At 52.3% G+C, this 20,189-nt stretch overlaps 1 protein-coding gene across 1 annotated transcript in view; it reads left to right on the forward strand.

The window, feature by feature from the left end:
- The window catches only part of PAX5 (paired box 5), a 137,778-nt gene extending 118,067 nt beyond the window's left edge, over positions 1-19,711 (forward strand). Inside the window, exons 9-10 of the mRNA XM_075137850.1 lie at positions 8,792-8,878; positions 17,715-19,711. Coding sequence (XP_074993951.1) covers positions 8,792-8,878; positions 17,715-17,791 — 164 coding nt within the window. The 3' untranslated portion in view covers positions 17,792-19,711. The remainder of the gene's footprint in view (positions 1-8,791; positions 8,879-17,714) is intronic.
- Positions 19,712-20,189: the final 478 nt, after the last annotated feature.

Below are 20,189 nucleotides of genomic sequence, written 5' to 3' on the forward strand. Positions count from 1 at the left end.
GCTGGATTCATATAGCAGATTTACCAGTGGATTTACAAGCCTCTTTCCCTAAATATGTAAGGAGTATGCACATACCTGTGTGTGCGTATTGGCAGATCTCTTTGTCGCTGTGTGTCTGTCTGTGCGCGTGGGCTGTATTTCTGCACGTGCTCCCTCGCTGCTCCCAGGAGGAAGCTGCTGCCGATGGTGCAGTCCCCGACATCCCAGGAAAACGCTGCCCGAGCCTGCTGGTGGTGGCGGGCTGCCCAGCACCCTCGCTGGTGGATCCGTCTGCCATACCCCACCTGCTAATGGAGCAAACCCCGTGCCCTGCTCGAAGCTGGATTTTGCCCCGAGCATCACTTTGGCCGACCAGGCTGTGATAGTGTCTGTAGGTAACTGAGCATGAAGGGTATAGGAAACATTTTGGGGTTCCAGCCAGCAGGTTGTTCCTCCCGCTTTTAGGAGAGAAGTGAGCTTTAACAAGCAAAGGTATTTCACGGTTTGTTCAGGTTTTTTGAGGAGGGTGTTGTTGGTGCTCAGCTGCGGAAGCAGGGTGCTGCTTACACTGCTGGCTACAGCAATTAACATTTCCTGGCTGTTCTTTCAACGAGCGGTACAGACACTGTCTAATTAGTTGTATGGCATTAATAGCACTACCTGGGATCCTGTGAGTGACTGTGTACTCATGGTCGGCTGGGCTCTGGCAGTACATTGCAGCTCCAGGGGCTCTGTCTTGGCTACAGCTGGATGAAATTTTTGACATAGTTTCATCGTGTTGTGTTTAAAGAACACAGGTACATGCTTAGTGGGCTCAGAACTCGCTGTTTGTCTTTTTTTTTTCACTGAAAATCAAAAAGTGAATATTTTATTCTGTGTAAGGAAAGTTTCACTTGAAAATCACTTGTGAGGGCGGTTCTGTTGCTGAAATCTATCACTTCCTATTACACCCTCAAAAAAAAAAAAAATTAATGGTGCAGAAAGCATTTCCCCTTTTCCATTTATTAACGCTTTATTCACTTTTTTCCTGTGAGAGTAGATAAATTGCTGAATACAAAACCCGCCAGGTAACCAAGGGTCCAGAGACCGGGAGCAGCTTCCCGTTTTGGTGCAGAGGATCTTCGGTGTTTTGAAAAGCAGTTTTCTTCTTGCAAAATCGGTCATTGAAGAGGTTTTCCAAAAGGGCATTTTCCAGTCCCCTAGGGAAATGTTTCTTTTCCATTAAAGCTCCTTCCAACCACAAACCACACTGGCCCCGGCATTGTGCACGCTCGTGGGGTGCGTGGTGCTGAGCGTCCTCCTGTCCCGCCAGCATCCGCCGTCAGCCGCCAGCGGGGCCGGGGCAGGCAGCGGCTGCGTGCCAGGAGGACACCCGGCTCCGGGCTGGAGCAGGTCCCCCAGGGGCTCCTGCCAGCTCTCGGGGGCTCGGCCGCCGTCCCCGCAGGGAAAGCCAGAAAGCGAGCTCCCGCTGTGGGGGGAAGCAGCAAGAGCATGGTGCCTGGCCCGCGCCCGCCGCCCCGGCCCCGCGGCACAGGCAGGGCGCGAACCGCGGCCGGCGGCCAGCGGGAGGCAGCCGGCGGCAGGAGGGCATGCCGGGGGCCGCCGTCCCCGCCCCGCTCTGCCGCTGCGGTGTACCTCTCTCCGGGGTGGCGCGTCCGACCCTCGCAGGAGCCGGGCCCGAGGGCGGCATCAACCCCGGAACGCGCGTTCGGCCCACCCCGGTGCCGTTCCTTCCGGAGGGATCCCGCTGCAGCAGCCATCGCCCTTAGGTGTTGGGCCCTGGCGTGGTTTCTGAGAATCCGCTTCTGGGAGTATTTCCCAAGCCTGCCCTTCAAAGACTGGCCTGTGAATCCTGCTTGCTCGTCCTGGGATTTTTAGCTGGTTGCTACCCTGGGTATTTTCACAGAGATAAATTGGGTAGAAGGTGACGGGCTTTTGCTATGCGTAGTGTATTTTCCTGCTCAGCTTTTTCCCAGGGGTAACGTTGTTTCTGAAACACGCATTTTGTTTCAGTAGGGCTGTATTTTGGTAATTTTTCCCTTTTTTGCGCTGCTGTTTTTTGTAGCGCGTGGACTGCTTGGTCTAGAGCAGGCAGATCAACGGCCGAGAGTGCTTGGTCCTCAGAGCAGACTTATGAATGTCCTTCCTCCTGTGGGACTTTGTGGACAAAGAAAATGCGAGGGACCAGGAGAAGACCTGGCAGATTACTAGTGGTCAACCCGTGGCGTGCCCTGCGTTTCCAGTCCCCCAGCTTAAATACAGCTGATACTTACAGATTAGAACAGTGTAAATCACTGACTCTTCCCTTGTTTGCTAATGAATGTTAAAATCGGAATCAAAACAAAATACAATAATAAAAATTACTTTGGACTTAACTCTACAAAGATACAGTTTGTTTTCCAGTTGAGATTTTTGGATTTTTTTTTTTGCCTCACTGAACTTACTTTGAAAACTTAACATCTCTCTGAATTTAAAAGAAAAAGAAAAAATGTCTTTGGAAAACATATGATTTTTTACAAAAATTAAAATCCAAGGCTCTTTTTAACTGAAGAATTTTGTCAAAATGGTCACAAATTTGCAAAGTATGCTAGTGATGTGAAACTACTTTTTTGTGTGAAAGCAAGTTTTAACTGAAAGGTGTTTCCCAGCTCCCCCATGCACAGAGAAAACTTCCAAGGGAGTGCGTTCTGTGAGTGGCGGAGGCTGCAGCTTTCCCGGCAGGGCTGCAGACTCCTCTCTCGCCCTGAGCCACTACGACGGCTTGCTGCACAGAGGCAGATTCGCTTCACCGACGGGAAAACACGCCGTTGTTTTCCACAGAGGCCAGACCGTTTTCCTTCTTTTCTAAGGTCTCTCACACTTGTTTGTCACTCTGACTTTATGCGAGATGCTGCCCAGGGCTGCTGGATCATGAGGAATCTCTCGGGCGGTGTTGGCATGTGGTGAGAAGTGACTGCTCCCGCTGTCCTTTGGTTTGTGTCGGCCTCCGGCGCAGGTGATGCCTGGCCCTATTGCACGTGCGACTTCTGTGTGATAGATTTCAAGGCTGCATTGGGATAGCCGCGATTTCACAGTGTTAGTCGGTGATATGCAGGCTGCTCAGGTGCGTTCCTGTGGCTCGGTGCCGTGTTTAGCCCTGCTCCCCATGCAGTCAAGCATATCTTAGCTACCAGGGTAATGATTGTTATTGGAATTCGCTGAAGAAATTTATGATCCATGTGATTACTTCCACAAAAGAAAACGATAGAAAACAAATAGAAGTAATGAGAATGTTAATTTTAAAAAGTTACAGTAAGGTCCTTTGCCACACGGGGAAGGTAGAGGCACCTGTAGCCCCTGCTGGGAGGTCTGGGTGGAGGGGGAGAGGGGCTTATCCACAGGGGCCCGACTTAGGGACAAGTATAGCAGGATTTTTTACCCAGGGCCCCAAGGAGGAATGGGCAAGGTGTTGCTGTTCTTGGCCAGGACTCTGATTTTCATCCTGCAACCTCCTGTTCTTGTCCCTCATGCAGCTGCATTTATTGAACACTGTTTCTCCTGGTTTGTTTCAATTTTCTGCCAAATGGAAGGGCTAAATAAAACACCGTCCTAAATCTGGAGCTTGGATGGCAAAAAGACCCAGCTAATAGGGACTGGTGGAGAAAACCAGCGGCTGGGACAAGTAGGGCAGGAGGGACGGCACAGCTGCGGGGTTGTGGTTGCTCTTCCATTGGGTGGCAGTGGCTCCTGCCGGCGCTCGCTGGGAGCTGTCGCATGGTGGTCACAGGGAGGAAGGCAGCTTGTATCATCTGCACGTTGTACTACCTGCACTTTGCATTACCTGCAGCCGTCATACGGACACAACCGCTCACCCCCATGGTGCTTCTCCCCGTCCCAAATGCATGCGCAAAAACCTGATATTGAGAAAAACGCAATGAAAAGTGTGCAAACACGCATCTGCCTTCACATAGCTGGCGCTGGTTGAGCTGTACCGGCTCTGGAGTTTCTGATTCACGGCATCTTCTGAGGCTCTGGGGACCGGTGCGACATGTTGAACTTGGAAGTGACATATAAAACTTCTTTGTTGAGTATTTGTTCAACTTCTGCATTTCGGTCCAAAGGTACCAGCAGCTGGGTAACAAGCATGTTCCATGTTTGACTAGGCTGCTGGTTTCTGCTGGTGTTAAGTGCCACACGATCCTAAGAAGACAAGGCTAAAGGACACATGCATTACTGCTGTGCTACCTAATGGGCCCGCAGCCAAGTGCTCTGTGCGGTGAACAGTGGTGGAACGGTGACAGTGGCCAAGCTTTGGAGCAGGGGCCCAGGGAAGATGTGAAATCTCCATCCTGGGAGATTTCCACACCTTGGCTGGACGTGGCCTATGTCAAAGCTGGCCCTGCTTTGAGCAGGGATTTGGAGCAGATAACCTACAAAGGCCCCATGCAACTTATATTACCCTGTGGTTACAGCATCCCTGTTTAAAAAAAATTAGATGGCAAATAATTTGCATCTCCCTTCCACCTGCCAAGATCCAAAGCTGGCTGAGATTGATTCTGGGTCTGTCCCACTGCGCAGCCAGCCATCCGACGGTGTCTGCTGTCCCTTCTGCCCGTCTGCCCCATCCTTCTGCCTTTTGGCAGGGGAGGAGGGTTTCCAGCATCCTCCTGCCCCAAGCCCAGTACCGGTGCACAGAGGTGCCTGCATCCTCCCCTGTCCCCTGCAGGGGCAGTTCTCTAAAGCCATGGCAGTTTGAAAGACACCATGAAATATCTCTCTTCATCTCTTGGTTCTTGAGATTTTTAAGCTCACGCTTTTCAGTTTTTCTGCACATCACAAAGGAAGCTTGCAGGAAGCTTACCTTAAAACCAGACAGACTGGTAAACATGAGCTGATAATCCCCAGAGAAGGTGCTGCAGAACGGACAACGCAGTGCTGCAGAACAGATAATGCTGTTCTGCCTGCAGCAGAGGGTCCATCCACCACCTTCAGACTCTGTTTGCAGCCGCCCCTGGGGCTCACCCCTTGGGCAGGGGGCTGTGCCTCTGTCCCACCGTCTCAGGGTGGAGTGCATTTCCCAGGGCTGGGAATTGTTCTTCCCTCCTCCCCTGCACCTCTGCCTCTGGTGGTGACGGGGGCCTGACCCCTTTTGGGCTACAGCCACATAAAGCATCGTGGCAGTGTGGAGTCAGGTCTGCAGCGAGAGGTGGGCTAACTCTGGCAGAAGCCCTTGGTTTGGTGTCTTTGTGTCTCAGTGATGCCAGAATCACTAAGGAGGGGGCCTGCATTTCGGCCCTTCCTCGCGGCACGGGCAGGCACCGTGCACGTGTGTGCAACACGCCACACATGTGCGTGTCCCTGGGTAGCTGATTCGTTGTATTTTTGAATGGGGCGAGGGCTGACTGCTAAGCAGTGCTGTCAAGAAGTGTAGCTGATGGACCTTGGAATATCTGCTGGAAATCAGATGAGGCGTTCATGCAGCGTTTATTCATCTAGCTTAGTTTCACTTATGGCTGTACCATTTGTCTGCCCAAGTGCTGCAATGGTAGTAGCAGGGCTTGAGACTTTCTCCCCCACTTCTCCTTCTCCCCTCCCCTCTCTTGTATTTCTTTTCTCTCATTTTCCTTCCTGCCCCCCTTCTCTCTCTCTCTTTCTTTTTTTCCTGCAAGGCTGATGGATATGCAGAGTATGTTAAGAAGCAAGCAATACTGTCACCGAGCTGATGGTGCTCAGTGACTCCTCGAGCTCCTGGCTGGTCTGTACTGCAGGAGCTTGACACCCTGACCACTGAGGCATAAAAAACAGAGAATTGGAAGCCTCAGCCTGACAGGCACCGGAGCATCCCCCAGAGAGTGTCCACGATGTGTGTCTGTGTGTGAGTGTAGGGAGGAGGGCAGTGGGGATGGTGGGGGAGGAGAGCAAGGCAGGAGAGGATGAAACAATGAAATGTCAGCCCGTTCCCTCCTGCAGCCCTGCCGCAGCGCTGATGAGCATTTAGAAAGCGCAGCCGCCTGCTCAGCAGCATGCGCAGCGTCCGTGGGACGGATGGGTCTGTGCAACCTCAGGAGGTCAGGAGAGGGGAGCAGCGAGTGCGAAGGGGAGAGAGGGGGAGTGGTGGGACAGCTGGAAATGCGGGGGTGTCCTGTCCTCGGATGGGTACACGTGCCTTCCCTCGGGTGCAGCCCTCGCAGGGGTGCGGTGGCTCGCTGCGAGCTTCGTTCAAAGTCTGGGGTGCTACCAGTGCACGGAGGGGCTGGGCAAGCTCTTCTGGACACCCTGTGCAAACAGCCCGCAATGGGGATCGGGGTCTGTCCTGCTGTCCTGTCCGCCCTGTCCCTGTGTCCATGCACTGCGCAGTTCCAGGGTAAGACGCGGCAGTGGGACTTGCTTCCATCGGCTTTCATGTGTCGTGTCAGCCAGGCAGCACAACTGTTTTGTGCAACTAAAACAGAGCTAAACCTCTGCATTTCTCGCTGCCCTGTGGAAAGGAAGAGACAAAATCATTGGGGTAGGCAGTGTGCGAGCCCCTCCCCGTGGAAGAGGCACCCGCAGGATGAAGGGATTTCTGTGCGGCACACACTGGAAGGAGGACCTGGCCGTGAGCCTTCAAGGACTGGGAAAGATCGTATCATTCACCTATGACATTACCAACCAGTTTGCTGCCCATGCGCTTTGCAGGCTTGTGCAAACACCGGTGGGGCAGAGCCAGGTCAGAGACTTGCTGGAAGCCGAGAGGGTTTGGGCAGAGGGGGTGAGCAGGGAGGGCTCTGGCTGAGCAGACAGCCTCAGGTGCGGCAGTGGGGAGGCAGAAGAAGGGACCAGAGAGGAGCTGCCGTGTCCTGCTGGAGGGAGCTTGTTCCCTGCCTGGCGGGAGGCAATGGGGATGCCTTTGCCAGTGGCCCTGGTACCTCGGGTGGCTCCTGACATGTCTTCTGGCTTCGCTGTCTTCACCATCCTTCACTGTTTCAGAGTGAGCACTGGGACGCAGGTAACCTTCAAGTACTGAAGTCATCCAGGACAGGGAGCAGAGGGGAAACATAGATATGCTGTACTTCACCAGGTTTGGAAGAAAGGTTTGGAAACAGCTCCATTTTCCATGGCTCATGGTGAATTAATACCATTCCTTAGAAGCAGTAATGAAAACCTGCTCTGAGCTTGTGCAGAAATGTGGTCAAAACAGCAAGGCGTGCTGAGCGTGGAAGCACTTGCTGCTGCTGGCTTCATTGCCCTGTCCATGGACGCTGGGTTTGGGGGCAGAGAGCAGGTGGAGGCTGGTGGGTGCAGTCCTACGGGTCTGAAGGGCTGTGGGGAACAGAGAAGGGTTGTTAACAGAGACCCCCTGGAGCAAACCGGTGATGGGCAGCTCTTGCCATCAGCACGTTCAGTGTGTTTGCTGGCGTCCTTTGGTGTGGGCTGAGAGGCAGCTCGTTTTTACCGAAGCAGCATCACGTGGAGACCAAGCTATCCTGGACCCGACCCTAAATTTTGTCACCAACCTGCATTATTTCTGTATTGGCAGAAAACACCTTTGCAGGCGGCCGCAGCAGCTGCCAGGACTGCACAGCAGGCACAGGCACTATCGCAGGCGAGAGCTCCCCCCAACAGACAGCACAGTGGGTTGCGATTCCTTGACCGGTGCATCTTCCCCTCTCCCCTGGGGCCAGTGGGTCAGCAACTCGCCAAAACCTGACCAAGGAGGCCACTCATGGGCCTGGGGACCTGGTCACCGTCGCCAGGGCAGGTCTGTGGGTCGTGTTGGACGGGGGTGCTGAGCCCGAGGAGCTGGAGACATGGCGGTGGCGGTCTGCCACGCGGCTGGGGTAAAGGCAGCCCCTGGGTTTGGGGCAGGGGCTGCACCAGCTCCGAGGACCAGAACAGGCGAAGGTCACAGCGAGCATCTTCTGCTGCAGGCTGGCAGCCCTCTCCTCCTCTTGCCGTAGGAAACCTACTCTTCCTCCAGCCGTGCTGTGTTGTGCCTGCATATGTTTGTGTACGAGAGAAGGAAAAGGCGAGGAGGAAGAAAGAGAGGAGGAGAGCGGGAAACTGTCATTCGTGGAAGATTTCCTAATAAATCAGCAGCAGTGTTGGTATTTGCATGGTGGTGGAGCCGGGTGCCCTGCCTAGGGTCAGAGCCCCATGGTGCAAGGCTCTGTCCTGAAGAGCTTGCATCTGAAGTATGAAACGGGAGGTGACATGTGAAGAGAACAAACAGATGGGGAGAGCGGGAGCTGGTGAGGAGATAAGCAGCAATAACTCTTTGAGCCTTTTCTGTGCCTTTGTCTGGAGGGTTTCAAAGCCATCTGAAACTGATGCAAGCATCCCTCTCCTTGGGTTGCAGTGATGGATGGACATCTGGGACCAAGACCATGTTCTCCTGGAGAGCCTGGAAGGGTACCCACTATCTAGAAGATTAGCTGGTTCATCTTCTCCTGCCAGCAGAGAGCCTGTCTGAGCAGCCCTGTCCTCGTATTGTGTTTCTTGCCCTGAGTGCTGTAGGGCCGTGGAGGCAAGGGCCAGTCCCATTGGTGTGTCCCAGGCTCCTCTCCATCCATCCTCACTGTCTCGCTCGTGCAGCATAGGCTGCCCAAGAAAATCCTACCACCTCAGCAGGCCTGGGCGGCAACGCCAAAAGGACGCATAAAAGATGGCTGCACCCGTTTGTTTAGTAACTCGCCCACCCATGCTGCCCTTCCTCAAAGAGGGTGGCCAGCAGTGCTTTCACCAAGGCTGTCACTGGAGCACAGCACGCACTGGATAGCTCCTTTCCCCCACAACAGTAACTGTGGTCTCAAATCAAATGATCCTTTGTTTTGCTTTTTTCTCTTTAACTTAGGGAGCGAGTTTTCTGGGAGCCCGTACAGCCACCCGCAATATTCAACGTACAATGACTCCTGGAGGTTTCCCAACCCTGGACTCCTGGGTAAGTTGCCGTCCCAGCCTTGGGGGCTCGGTGCAAGCTGTGCCCCGTTTGCAACCTGGCGGCAATCACCCACCGCTGCGGTGGTCGGATGTGTGTCCTGACGCGGTCCTGAGTGCTCGGCCCCCGTGCGGGACTGCAGGTCTCCATGCTCTTGGTTCCCTTCACCAGCAAGAAGCCCCATGCCCAGACCTCTTGTCTTCCCCTTTCTGCCCCCTAGAATCTTTCCAGAGACACAAAGTATTGCCAGAAGGCAGGATCCCCATGTTTTTGAGGGTGAGGAATCCTGTTCAGACAAAACTTGGGGCGCTTTATCAGGAGTGCCACTTCAGGGAGGCGCTGCGTTGCTTATGGCAAATGCGAGCCCCGTTGCTCCCCATGCTGTTGTTCCTTGCTTGTTCAAGCACTTTGCATTTGTCCCCGACCTCGCATTGCGTTTGCTCCCCAGTTGTGCGTTTGCCCGTTCCATCCCTCCTGCAAGGGGTGGCTGTGCCCGCGCAGCCTCACTGACGCCAGCACGGTCCCTACAAGCGGTGGGGAGCGGGAGCCCTGTGGCTCATGCGGGATCATGGCCCTCATGTGAAGGATAAATATAATCCATTTTACACCACTGTCAAAAGCTGGCCCACTTTGACCTTATATACATGTAGCATGCAGTAATTAGAATTTTTCCCTGCATAATTTGCATGGATGAGGTAAGTAAAATACCAATTAATTGTCATCTCTCAACACAGGAGTAGCATGCCTTAGAGATTTCCAGATTTATGGATGACAGGGCTGTTATATGTGACCTCCAGCAGAGAAATAATTTTGAATTTTTGTCATACTTTTTTCATCCAGTTTCTTTGTTTTAAGTAATTGAGTCCCCATGTAATTGAGCCACCCAGGCTGTATTCATCACGGTTCTTGTCCTTAAACAAATCCTTGGGGAGCAATAGGCAGCCTCTGCCTCCCATGCCATGGTGCTGGTATGATGCTGCTATTTGCCGTGCCACATTTAAGGGTTTGTTAGCGCTTCCATCATAAATCAGCAGACAGATCTCCAGCTAATATGGATGGGCATAGCTGCACAAAGCCAGGGGAGTCCCTGCACTTAAACCCGCAGTTTCCATGGCCACAGCCGGCAGCGCCCACGGGATTTTGGCTTGGCCACGTGGGGAAGATGCTTTAGCCGGCGGGAAGAGCATGCGCCACGCTTTCTTAATTTCTAATTTTGCAACTCCTTTGGAAGCAGGAGAGCTGTTTTAGCAAAGCTTTGCTGCATGGACAGGCCTGGGAAGCCAGGTTTTGGGTGGCTTTTTAAATTTTGCTTGCAAACTGGTAAAGAAACTGTCAGGATATTACAAATAAATGAAACCCCAGCCCCAAGCCTGCCCTTCCTCATGGACAGAGGGCTTTTAGTGAGGCTCCTGGGCTGCACACCGTGCTTCTGCCTGCAGGTGCATTCTTCTGCAGGGGAGGACGTGCACACCGCAGCCACACTGGAGCCAGAGCCGCACCGGAGCCAGGCCGGAGCCATCCCAGAGCTTCGCACTGCCCTGCAGGGATGGGCAGTGGCTCTTCGACTCCAGCAGCAGCAGGTTGTGCCCACGACCTGCTCGGCTGCTCGTTTGAGATGATGGGCTCGTATAAGCTCTGAGCGTGTGGCCAGGGTGCAGGGCAGCGTACGTCCTCACGGTGCTCTGAAGCGGTGGAGATGGGCAGGTCTGGGTCAGGAGAAGACTTTAAAACAGAGGCTTGTCAGGAGCCGGCCGCTTTCTGCCAGGACACCTTTTACCTGTGCCGTTCGTTTTTTTCCCTGTTCTTCCTCTTTTTCTTGTGTCCTTTTGGATGATACAGTTTTGGGGCCAAATTCCATCTCATCTTCGACGGTGTGGGAGGCGCGCTGTATGAGCACAGCTGAAACGGAGGCATGCTCCCCGCGGCAAGGCTCACACCTCAGGCAGGATTTCTACAGCAGTTTTTACTCAGCAGCGTGCCATGAACATATTTAAATGAGGCAAGGGCAAAAAGATTTGGATGCTACCATTTTCCTTCAGAAACTGCAGCTTTATTGAAATTGAAATGTTTCACAGTATAATGACAACAATGCTGGCATTTTTTGCTGGCGCAAGTTGTTAAAATGGATAATCGTAGATTCCTTGTTTTTATCTTCTTCTAGATACTTTGTTTTGATATTTTCAAAATCTTACGTTTCAGTAAACACAGACTCAGTCACTGCACAGATAATGTTATATTGCTTTGCGTGTGCAATGATGCATTGATTTGGAGTTACAAGACTGGAAGTTTTAATGCAACAAAAAGAAACAAGTTTTTGTTCTGCAGCAAGTCCTAGGGATGAACTTAGTGTTCCAGTTCAGCCTGGTCACAAAACTGGGAGTGCTGGAGTTTCCTGAAGGGGGATCCCCTTGTCTGACCACTGGTAGTTTTAAAATACCTGTTCCACTCTGTTCCTGTCATTGCTGCAGGAATTGCTGAGCTGTTTGAGAGCTGGTGTAGCCTGTACCTCCCCGTGCTGCTCGAATGCCCCACAGGCACCGTGTGAGAGCTGGGCTGTGAGGTCTTGGTGAGCTGAACCTTGGGATTCCCTTTCATTTCAAGCCTCTCTGTCAGAAAAGCACCAAAAGCAAACAGTGGTCAGTTTGGAAAGGCATTTATTAGAAGTCAGCACAGGGCATTGCAAAAGTCCATGACCTTAACACCTAGGTGGGGAAGCCCAGCCCGCTTGCCCATGCCAACACAGTGCTGGAGGGCAAGGCCACTGAGCTGGTGCTCCAAGAGACACTTGTCACGGAAGGAGTGAGAGGGAGATGCACTTCACTGGTAAGAGAGAAGCAGCAGTATGTTTGTTGATGTAAGACAGTGAGTTAACAACGTTCAATGGTAAATGCGACAGTGCTGTAACGAGATTTGATGGCAAGGTACACTTGATTATTTACTGCATGGAGGACAGGGTCAGACAAAACTGCCAGGGAGATCCGCCCGCTGAGTGACCAGGTTCAGAGAGGACCCCCTTGCGTTCCAAACTCCTTCCCTTAGAGGAGTCTGGGTGCGGCTGGATCCAAATTTAGTCCCGGGCTTGGTCATGGCTTGGTTTATGTCTAAAGGATTATATATGCATTGTGGGTAGGTGAATGCATTGCCTATTGTGTTGTTACCTCTCTCCCCTGAATCCACTTTGAGCTGGATGCATGCATCACGACCAGACGTACCCATCACGGTCGCCACAGGTGGCTATCGCTTGAGCAGGGTTGCGGGAGGAGGTCAGGTTGGGGGCAGGGGGGAGCACACCATCACAACGCTGCGAGGTCCAGGTACAGCCGTAGGACCCGAGAGAGAATGTCTCCCTGTTTGGCCTTGGGCTGTGGGTCGGACACATTCCTTGTGCTCTGCAGAGATCTTGCTTATGTGCAACTCTGTCTTTATTCCTGGGAGCCTGATCCTGCACGGCCAAGGTGTCCACTAACCCCACTGGTAACTCAGGGCAAGTAGGAATCCTGTGGCAGAACCTTAAAAACCTGCTCCAAGTCTCCTTGCACACCCAGAGGCTCTGTGTGACAAGCCTGAGCGCCCGCAGTGGAGAGGAGGTTAATTTAAACTATATCCAGGATGCTTCCACTCTTCTCAGGAGTATACGTGAGTGTGTTTAGTAATTCTCTCCTGAGAGCAAGCTCTGGCAGTAGCAGCCTCAAAGCAGAAACCTTGACAAAATTAATCAGGAGTGGTACATGGACTGACATAGTTTGTTTTACTAAGTTCCGTTCCCTTCACCAAGATGAAAGTGTAATACTGTAAGCACTTAACAGCACCTATGTTCAATTAATTCCCTGTGCTGGCAAGAAAGAATTGCACTGCAGCAATCACACCATACTGAGACCTATGAAAGAGGAGCTAAAAGAAGAGATGCAAGTGATTTGCAAGTGGCAGGAAGAAGAGATACTTGGGTTAGAATATGATTTTGGGGTCGAATAAAGAGAATAGGAATAGAGCGAGCTGAGAACAGTGAAAAGACTGTGGTCGTCAGTCCGCAGTCTTTGTCTCCTGAGTATGGAGCAGCAGGGAGAGGCATTAGCCAGTGTCTCCACGGGAAGGCAGGACGATGCTCTTGGCATGCAGGTGGTGGGGAGCGGCTGCCGGGCCCCAGCAGAGCACTGGCTGCTCCCCATCGCCCCCGTGCCTGCTCTGCCCTTGCTCTGGTGCTCCCCGCTCCTCTGCACCAGGCAGCCCACTCATGTCTGCCCCAGCTGGCCTGGGAACACATGCAAACAGGTGACCGTGCTCCCTCCTCTCTGGGGCAGTGCTGAATGCCGTGCCCCGCAGCTCTTGTGGAAGGGGAGATGACCAAGCTGCAGTCCTCCAGGGTGGTCAACAGAAGCATGGGACAGAAGAAGTCAGTTCCCTGCTGCAGCTCTGCAGCGTCTTCCTGCTCTCCCATCCCGTCATCGGCCCCAGTGGCACCAACACCCAGCTCTGCGGCAGGGCCACGACAGCCTTTGCTGCATGGTGTGGCTCAGTCCCGCCCCAACCGTGGCCAGAGTGAGGACAGACCCGAAGTTTCAGAGGGATGTGCTGGGAAGAAGATGCAAACCTTGGCTGCTCGTGTGGCATCTGGCTCGGTGGCTGTAGCAGGTGTCCCCATTTCAAAGCCAGAAGAGGAGGTAGAGAAAGGGGCATCTTTTTTCTTTTTTTTCCGCCACTGTGCTGTGAATGACCTGGAAGTGCTACATACAGGGGTGCACGTGGAGGCATATGCACAAGCGCATGGGAAGCAAGCACATGCACGCCTGGGGCTCAGTCCATCGCTGTCAGCACGTCCTGGCATGCGTGCCGGTGTAAAGTCAGCTCAACGTGCACATGCTAAGAGCGGCTAACGGCAACACAGTTTAACGAAGAAAAATGATTCAATTTTGTGTTGGCTTGTTGCAAGAAATCCTTTACCATTTTTGCTCATCGCATTCAGCTTGACGCTGCTCGTGGCGGGTTTTGTTTGACGGGGCGTCCCCACTCCCGCCCACTACGGGACCTGCGCACTGGGAGCATTTTCCTGCACCGTCGCGGTGCCTCAGCTGCCGGTGCCGGCATGGCATCGTGTGAGGGCAGGGCTTGGAGCTGGTCAGTTAGGATTAGATCCAGTTCTTCTGTGTGTTTCTGTGAAAACATTAGAGAACAAGTAAGCGCCAGAAATGACTTGTCAAAAAATAAATTGATGATAGTATGAATTATAAAGAAAAAACTACAAAAGGACAGAAAAGTCTGTTCTGGATGGGGGCATGGTGACAGGGAGGAAGAGTGAATGCTTTGTAATGTGTTGTTTTCATTTTTCACTTTAAATACAAGCTTTTTTGATTTCACTGCTGAAAGGCAAACTGGAAAAATCAAACTCAGAAGAAGTGTAAGGCCTTTGGAAAGCATGAGAGAAATATTGGGCTTTGGTAGCTGCACTGAGTCAGAACAGCAGTGGAGGAAGAGGGAGGGGGGAAGCAAAGGCCCTGACCCCGAAAAGACCCCCGTTACCCCAAAACCTCGGGGATTGCTGCATCTGGCTCCGGTGGGACCCACACATCGCTCTGTGGGTCAGGATGAACTTGTTTGGTGGCTCTGGATCCCTTCCCCGGACTTCCCACCCCTCTGCCTGAGCTGAGCTGCTGTGGCTGGGTGCTGGTGCCGGTGCCGGTGCCAGTGCCAGCAGGGACGGGGGTCTCCGCTGGCCGTCACGCCTGGGAGCCGGGCACCACTGCTCCCTGCTCCCCGCTCCCCATTGACCTGCTGGTGCTGCGGCGGGGGAGGACCGCAGTTCCCCCCAGCCCTTCGCGGGCCTGCGAGGTGTTTTACCCCAAGGTGCTGACTGCCCCGCAGCGGCAGATGATCCCCAAGGACTCCCAGGTAGCAGGAGTGGCCGTGAGAGGACACGGACTGACAAACTGGGCACCCCCGAGAGTGCGTCCCCCTGTTCACTGGATACAGAGAGCATCCCCAAAACCCCAACTAGACAGGGCATGCACATTTCAAAGTCTGGTGAGCTGTTCAGTTTGCCTTTGCTCACTCAAGACTGCTGCATTTGGCCGAGGAAGGCTTCCATGTTTTTAATTGCTTGACTTTGGCTGGGATACACAATATACAGCAGTTTATTTTAGGCTACCCATGAGAATGGTGTTCACTGACCTTGTGAAGCTTTCCAGTATTCTCCTCTGTGAAATATGGCTCCTGAGGCTGGGGCTTGTTAACCTGATGTCCATCCAGCCCAGGACAGCAGTTGTGGTGCCCTCAGCAGATGATGCAAGGCTGTCAGCTCTGCACTTATGCAGGTGTAAATGGGATTATGACCCTCTGAAGGGTTCTGCTTTACCTCCATTGATTGTGGCTTAAAATACTTACCTTTTAGTTAATAAACCTAGGTGAGACAGGCTCCTGCCTGGAAGTTCTGCAAACATCTTTGCAAATGCTTAGCCTGGCCAGTGAGTATCCAATGCTTTGGTAGGACTCTGATCATGAGAAACAGGTTTCTTCTCCATGACTCTGCTGAGGAGCGCATTGCATGTACCGAGCAATAGCTGGTGCTGGTTGAGCTCCGTTTTTTGGGTGCGTTGGCTTGTGCTTCCTTGGAAATGAGCAGCAGGAGGCTGGTGATGAAGCCTGAGCTCATTTCCTGAGATGGCGCTCAGGACGAAAGCAGCCCAGAAGAAACAGGTGGACTTGCCTGTGAGATGGATCCTGGTGGATCCACAACAGGGAGGTAGGGTGGAAGAGCCCATCTTTGCAGGCAGTGTTTCAGTTGGTGTGGCTGTCTCCTTGGGGTGTCCTCTTGGGCAGCACGGCTTATTTCAGCAGCCCTGGAAATCACTCCAGGCAGCTCACCAAGGTCGGTTTGGAGAGAAGGTGGTGAAAGCCCTGCATGTTGCAATTACACCACCATTGTGAGCCGACGATTAACAGTAAATGTCCGTGGGCTTCCTCTTAGAGGCTGGCGATGGGATTCTCGCTCTGTGCTCAACCTTTTGAGCCAGCAGCCCTTGAGTAATCACTCAAGTTGTTCTGAAAAGCAAAGCCTTCAGCTGGAGGCTGTGTAAGATCAGGGGAGGCCAGGATGTTCTCCAGCCTCCCAGGCAGAGGCTCCTTGGCTCAGCGCTTGGGGGAGAACTGGCGACCGGCGGCACAGGGCATGCCGTCTGGGTTCTCCTTCCCCGGGCGTGCCGGGGCCATGATGGTGGAAGGCAGGCATGGTGCCGGGCAGCCATCGGACCTGCTGGAGCAGGGTTTCCTAGAGTCTGGGGGCAAACAAACAGCTGAAAATGCACCTTTGGCTTCCCTGCCACCGATGCTTTGTCCGACTGAGGTCTGGTGGCACCACCTTCTCCTGGAGGGGCCTGCTCCTCTGCCTCACTGAAGCTGCAGAAGTTACCCCCTCTGTGACAAGTCATGTCCCTGGACATGAAAACCCTCAACCATGGCTGCTGAGCTACTGTCCCAGGTGGGATAAAGGCAGGGAGTTCAGAATGGCTGGCGGCTCTCAGATGGGGTCACTCGTGAAACCGGACCCTACAGCTGAGCCTGCTCCAGAACCGTTCCTCGCGTTGGCTCTTTGTCGCTTGTGCAAGCCTGCCTGGGGGTCTTAGACACACGTGTCCAAGTGCGAGTCCTTCCAAGGGGCTTCTTCCACACTGCGGCATGTCTTGCATCTCATGCATGTGAAACTGCTGGTGACTTGGAGACCAAACTGGTAGTGCCTTGAAAAATTTTTTGCCCAACTCTTTTCTTACACCACATCACAGTTGGTTTCCTCTTGGATGCACTTGGAAGGTATTTAATAGCTGGTGCTGTCTGGACAGATCGGTATCTCTCTGGGTACATCTGAAGTCAAAGACTCTTCCTCATCCAAGCAAATGGTGCAGGTTCCAAGTGATCCTTTGGTAATCACCCAGTCTACCAGCACGTAGCCCTGCAGGGCAGAAAAGTCATTGCCAATATTTTTAAGGCCTTGTCTTGGTAGGTGAGTGCCTTGGCATTCATCAATCTGCAAAGCTTTAAGCCTCACCTGCATAGTTCATTCAGGTGTGTAATGCATGTACTCAATCAAAAAATAGAGCATAAATTTGATCAGTTTGAGGCTTAAGTGTCCATTTCAAAACCTGTGATATGGAGTATCAGATACTTCGTTGGATGAGGCATTGTAGAGAGCGAGCTGTAAACTACTTTCTCAGTTCAAATTTGTTACCAAGTGAAAGAGAAAGTCACCAATATTTTCTGAAGACAGTTTCTCCCTTCAACAAATATATTGGATGCCGAAGGCAGAGGCTGGTGCAGTGTCGTGATCCCAAAGCGGATCTGGTAGCACAAACTTGGCATTTCTTTCTGGAGTTCCAAGGTCACTGCCAGAGTTAAGCAAAATCCGGGGGGGTTATTCATTGAAAGAAGTAGTTTGAGAAAAGGGGGAATTGTTGTTGAGTCCAGTGAAATATGTTGAGTGCTTTGGGGTTCAACCTTCTTCTTCCAAAAGGAGGAGAACAATAAATCAGAGAAGTCAGGGTGTTGTAATATATTGGGGCTGGAACATTTTGACCTTCCATTCTGAAAAGTAATCCACTTTTTTTGGGAAGTAAATGAAACTAATGTTTTGAGTGGAGGAAAGGAAACTGGGTACCCTACAGCTGGCAGAAACGCAAAGCAACGATAGCACCGTTCTCACGCAGAATGCGTGAATGTGATTTTTATTCTAATTACATGGCCTTTATTGCTGAGAGTCTGAGCTCAGGCTGGAGAGCTGTCTGCCGCCCATGTCGGCATGCTGCAAGCTGGCACCTTTCCACCTTTGTCTTCCTCATGGTCGACTCTTCTCTTGCAGGCTCCCCATACTACTACAGTGCTGCAGCCCGCGGGGCAGCCCCGCCAGCGGCCGCTGCTGCCTACGACCGCCACTGACGCCGGAGCCCGGGGCGCCAGCACTGACCGCACGCACCGCCTGGGACAACCGCGACGAGTCACCTTGCTGCAGCCACGCCAGCCACGCTGCAAGGGAAGGAGAAAATATCTAGTAGGAACATGCTAATTGGAATTTTGCGCTTTAAACTTGGTGATCTGATTATTGTTGTATTCTTAAAGCTGGTTGCGTTGACTGGGTTTCAAATCAAACAAAGAAACAGGAGGAAGCAGTTCTCCTGACGCTCTGTGTGATCAAAATCGTGCAGTAGCTTCATGTCTTTTGCAGCCGGCTGGCTACTGCTTTAATCGCATGTGGGTGCCACGGCTGTATCTGGGGATAAAGAAGAGATGTGAGCAGCCCCCCTTGGGGCGGCTTCCTCTTGCTGCACACTGAAACAGGCTGTGAGACTCAAGGCAATTTTCTTTTTTTTTTTTTTTTGGTGGCAAAGAAAAAAATCAGTCTGCTCAATTTTACACAAGCACCACTGTAAATACTTGCTTGTTTGTATTACTATGAGTGGCTTAAGCATAAGCAACAACATTTTACAAATATGAACTCAAAACACATCTGAAAATGTGTTTTGAAACTGGTGCGCTGATTCAAAGAATTCAGTAAGCTTTAAGCAACTTTGAACCAGGTTAACAGTCATTGTGGCTATATTTCAGGCTGATGTTATTTCTGTACAGAGCATCCTATCTGACAGTCGTGTGTGATCATGCTATATGCTGGTATCAAACACATGGGCAACTGAAGACATGGGCAGTTTTGTGACATTTTACTGCTTAATATTCATTTATGTTCATTTGTCATCATAATGAGCACCGAAACAAATTCTCTGGTTTCAAGTTAAGCAGCATCCACGAAGGAATTCCGAAATAACAGTTGACACCTTACGTACATCTTAGTAGGTTGTGTGCTAAAACCCAATTATGAACACCCTGAGAGGAAGGGGGAGAAATACCACGGTAATCATTTTGGTTAAACGGATGTATTGAGGGGGCGTACCAAGCGCGGGGGCAGCCACATGCGCTTTCCGAGGCAAATCAGAGGGGAAGGCGCTTGTTTTGGGGTCTGTGCAATTCAGTGAAGGCATTTCAGATTCAAGCCGCCATAGTCCAGATGTGCGCCAGGGGGGATTTTGCCCTGTTAATTCCACATTTCTGCTCGGAGAGGGAACGCTAATAGTGACATGTCCTTCAATGTGTGACTCCTGGGGCTAATGAAGAGAGGAGAGCAGCTACAAACAACCCGCTAAGCAGCTACACCAATCATTGCCACTTCATGGAAGCCAGGAGAACTGCTGATTTCCCCCTGCAGCCTCCCCCTGCCCCAGGCCGAGGGGCAGCCAACCTCAGTCATGCGTTGATGACAGGCATGACCCTGTCCCCTCCTCCTGAGGGCAGTGGAGGAGCTCCCTGACCCTGGGTGAGATGAAGATCTGGCCATGGCCTCCTTAGTCCCGACCCAGCCATCCTCATCCGCCCTGAGCGGCACAGGCGCTGCAGAGGGGTCCCGTTGGTGCTTGCCTGTGTGTGTCTGAAGACTGAAGAAGGGTTCTGGGTGTTGAACCTGGGATGCATTCCCATGGATGAACAATCAAGTACAAATACTTGCTTCCAGCTGTACAAGCATGTCTCTGAAACGGCAGCTCCTGAGTTAACACTCCTCCCTCTCTTCCTCCCTCCCCACCTCATCGCTTGCGCTGCGTGTCTGGTGTCCTTAGTGGCCACTGACCCACTGAGAAGCTCCCTCTCCAACTCCAGCGGCATCTTCTCACGCTATGGAAACGCAGCCATCACTTCCAGGTTTCTGGGGCAGATGTGTTCAGACCCTCAAAAGTCATGAAGGCAACCAGGTCCCACTGGCTTAATGACGTTTCAGCAAGATGTTCACGGAGCCCGTCAGGGATCTTGGCCGAAGTCCTAACCCAGAAGTAAGTTTTGTGACAAACTTACCAGTGAGAAAAGTCCTGCTTTTCATCTGTCAACAATTAATAGCTGATACACACCTGTTTTTAACAGAAGCAAATAACAGCACAGACAATTCACACAGGCAACCTTCTGAAGCATTACTTTGGTGTCATCGCTTTCTGAGCACCCGTGATCGCTTGCACCCTGGTGACAAAGCTGCAAAGGGCGTTTCTGTCCCTGGACGCTGTTTGTGTGGGGACTCTTCATGCCTGCCCCTGGCCAAGGAGTGCGTGTTTTCTGCTCCCTGAGCACACACACCTTCTCTGTGAGCTTGGGAAGGGATGAGGCTGTCCGGTTCCTTGGCTGAACGGAAAAGAAACGAGGATTTGACCGCAGGCAGCAACGGTGCAGGTGTGGCTCTGGAGCGGAGGTGGGCTGAGCTACACGCGCTATGGAAACACCATCTGCTCGGTGACCAGGCTGGGCT

Source organism: Calonectris borealis, chromosome Z (genome assembly GCF_964195595.1).
Source record: "Calonectris borealis chromosome Z, bCalBor7.hap1.2, whole genome shotgun sequence".
NCBI lineage: Eukaryota > Metazoa > Chordata > Aves > Procellariiformes > Procellariidae > Calonectris > Calonectris borealis.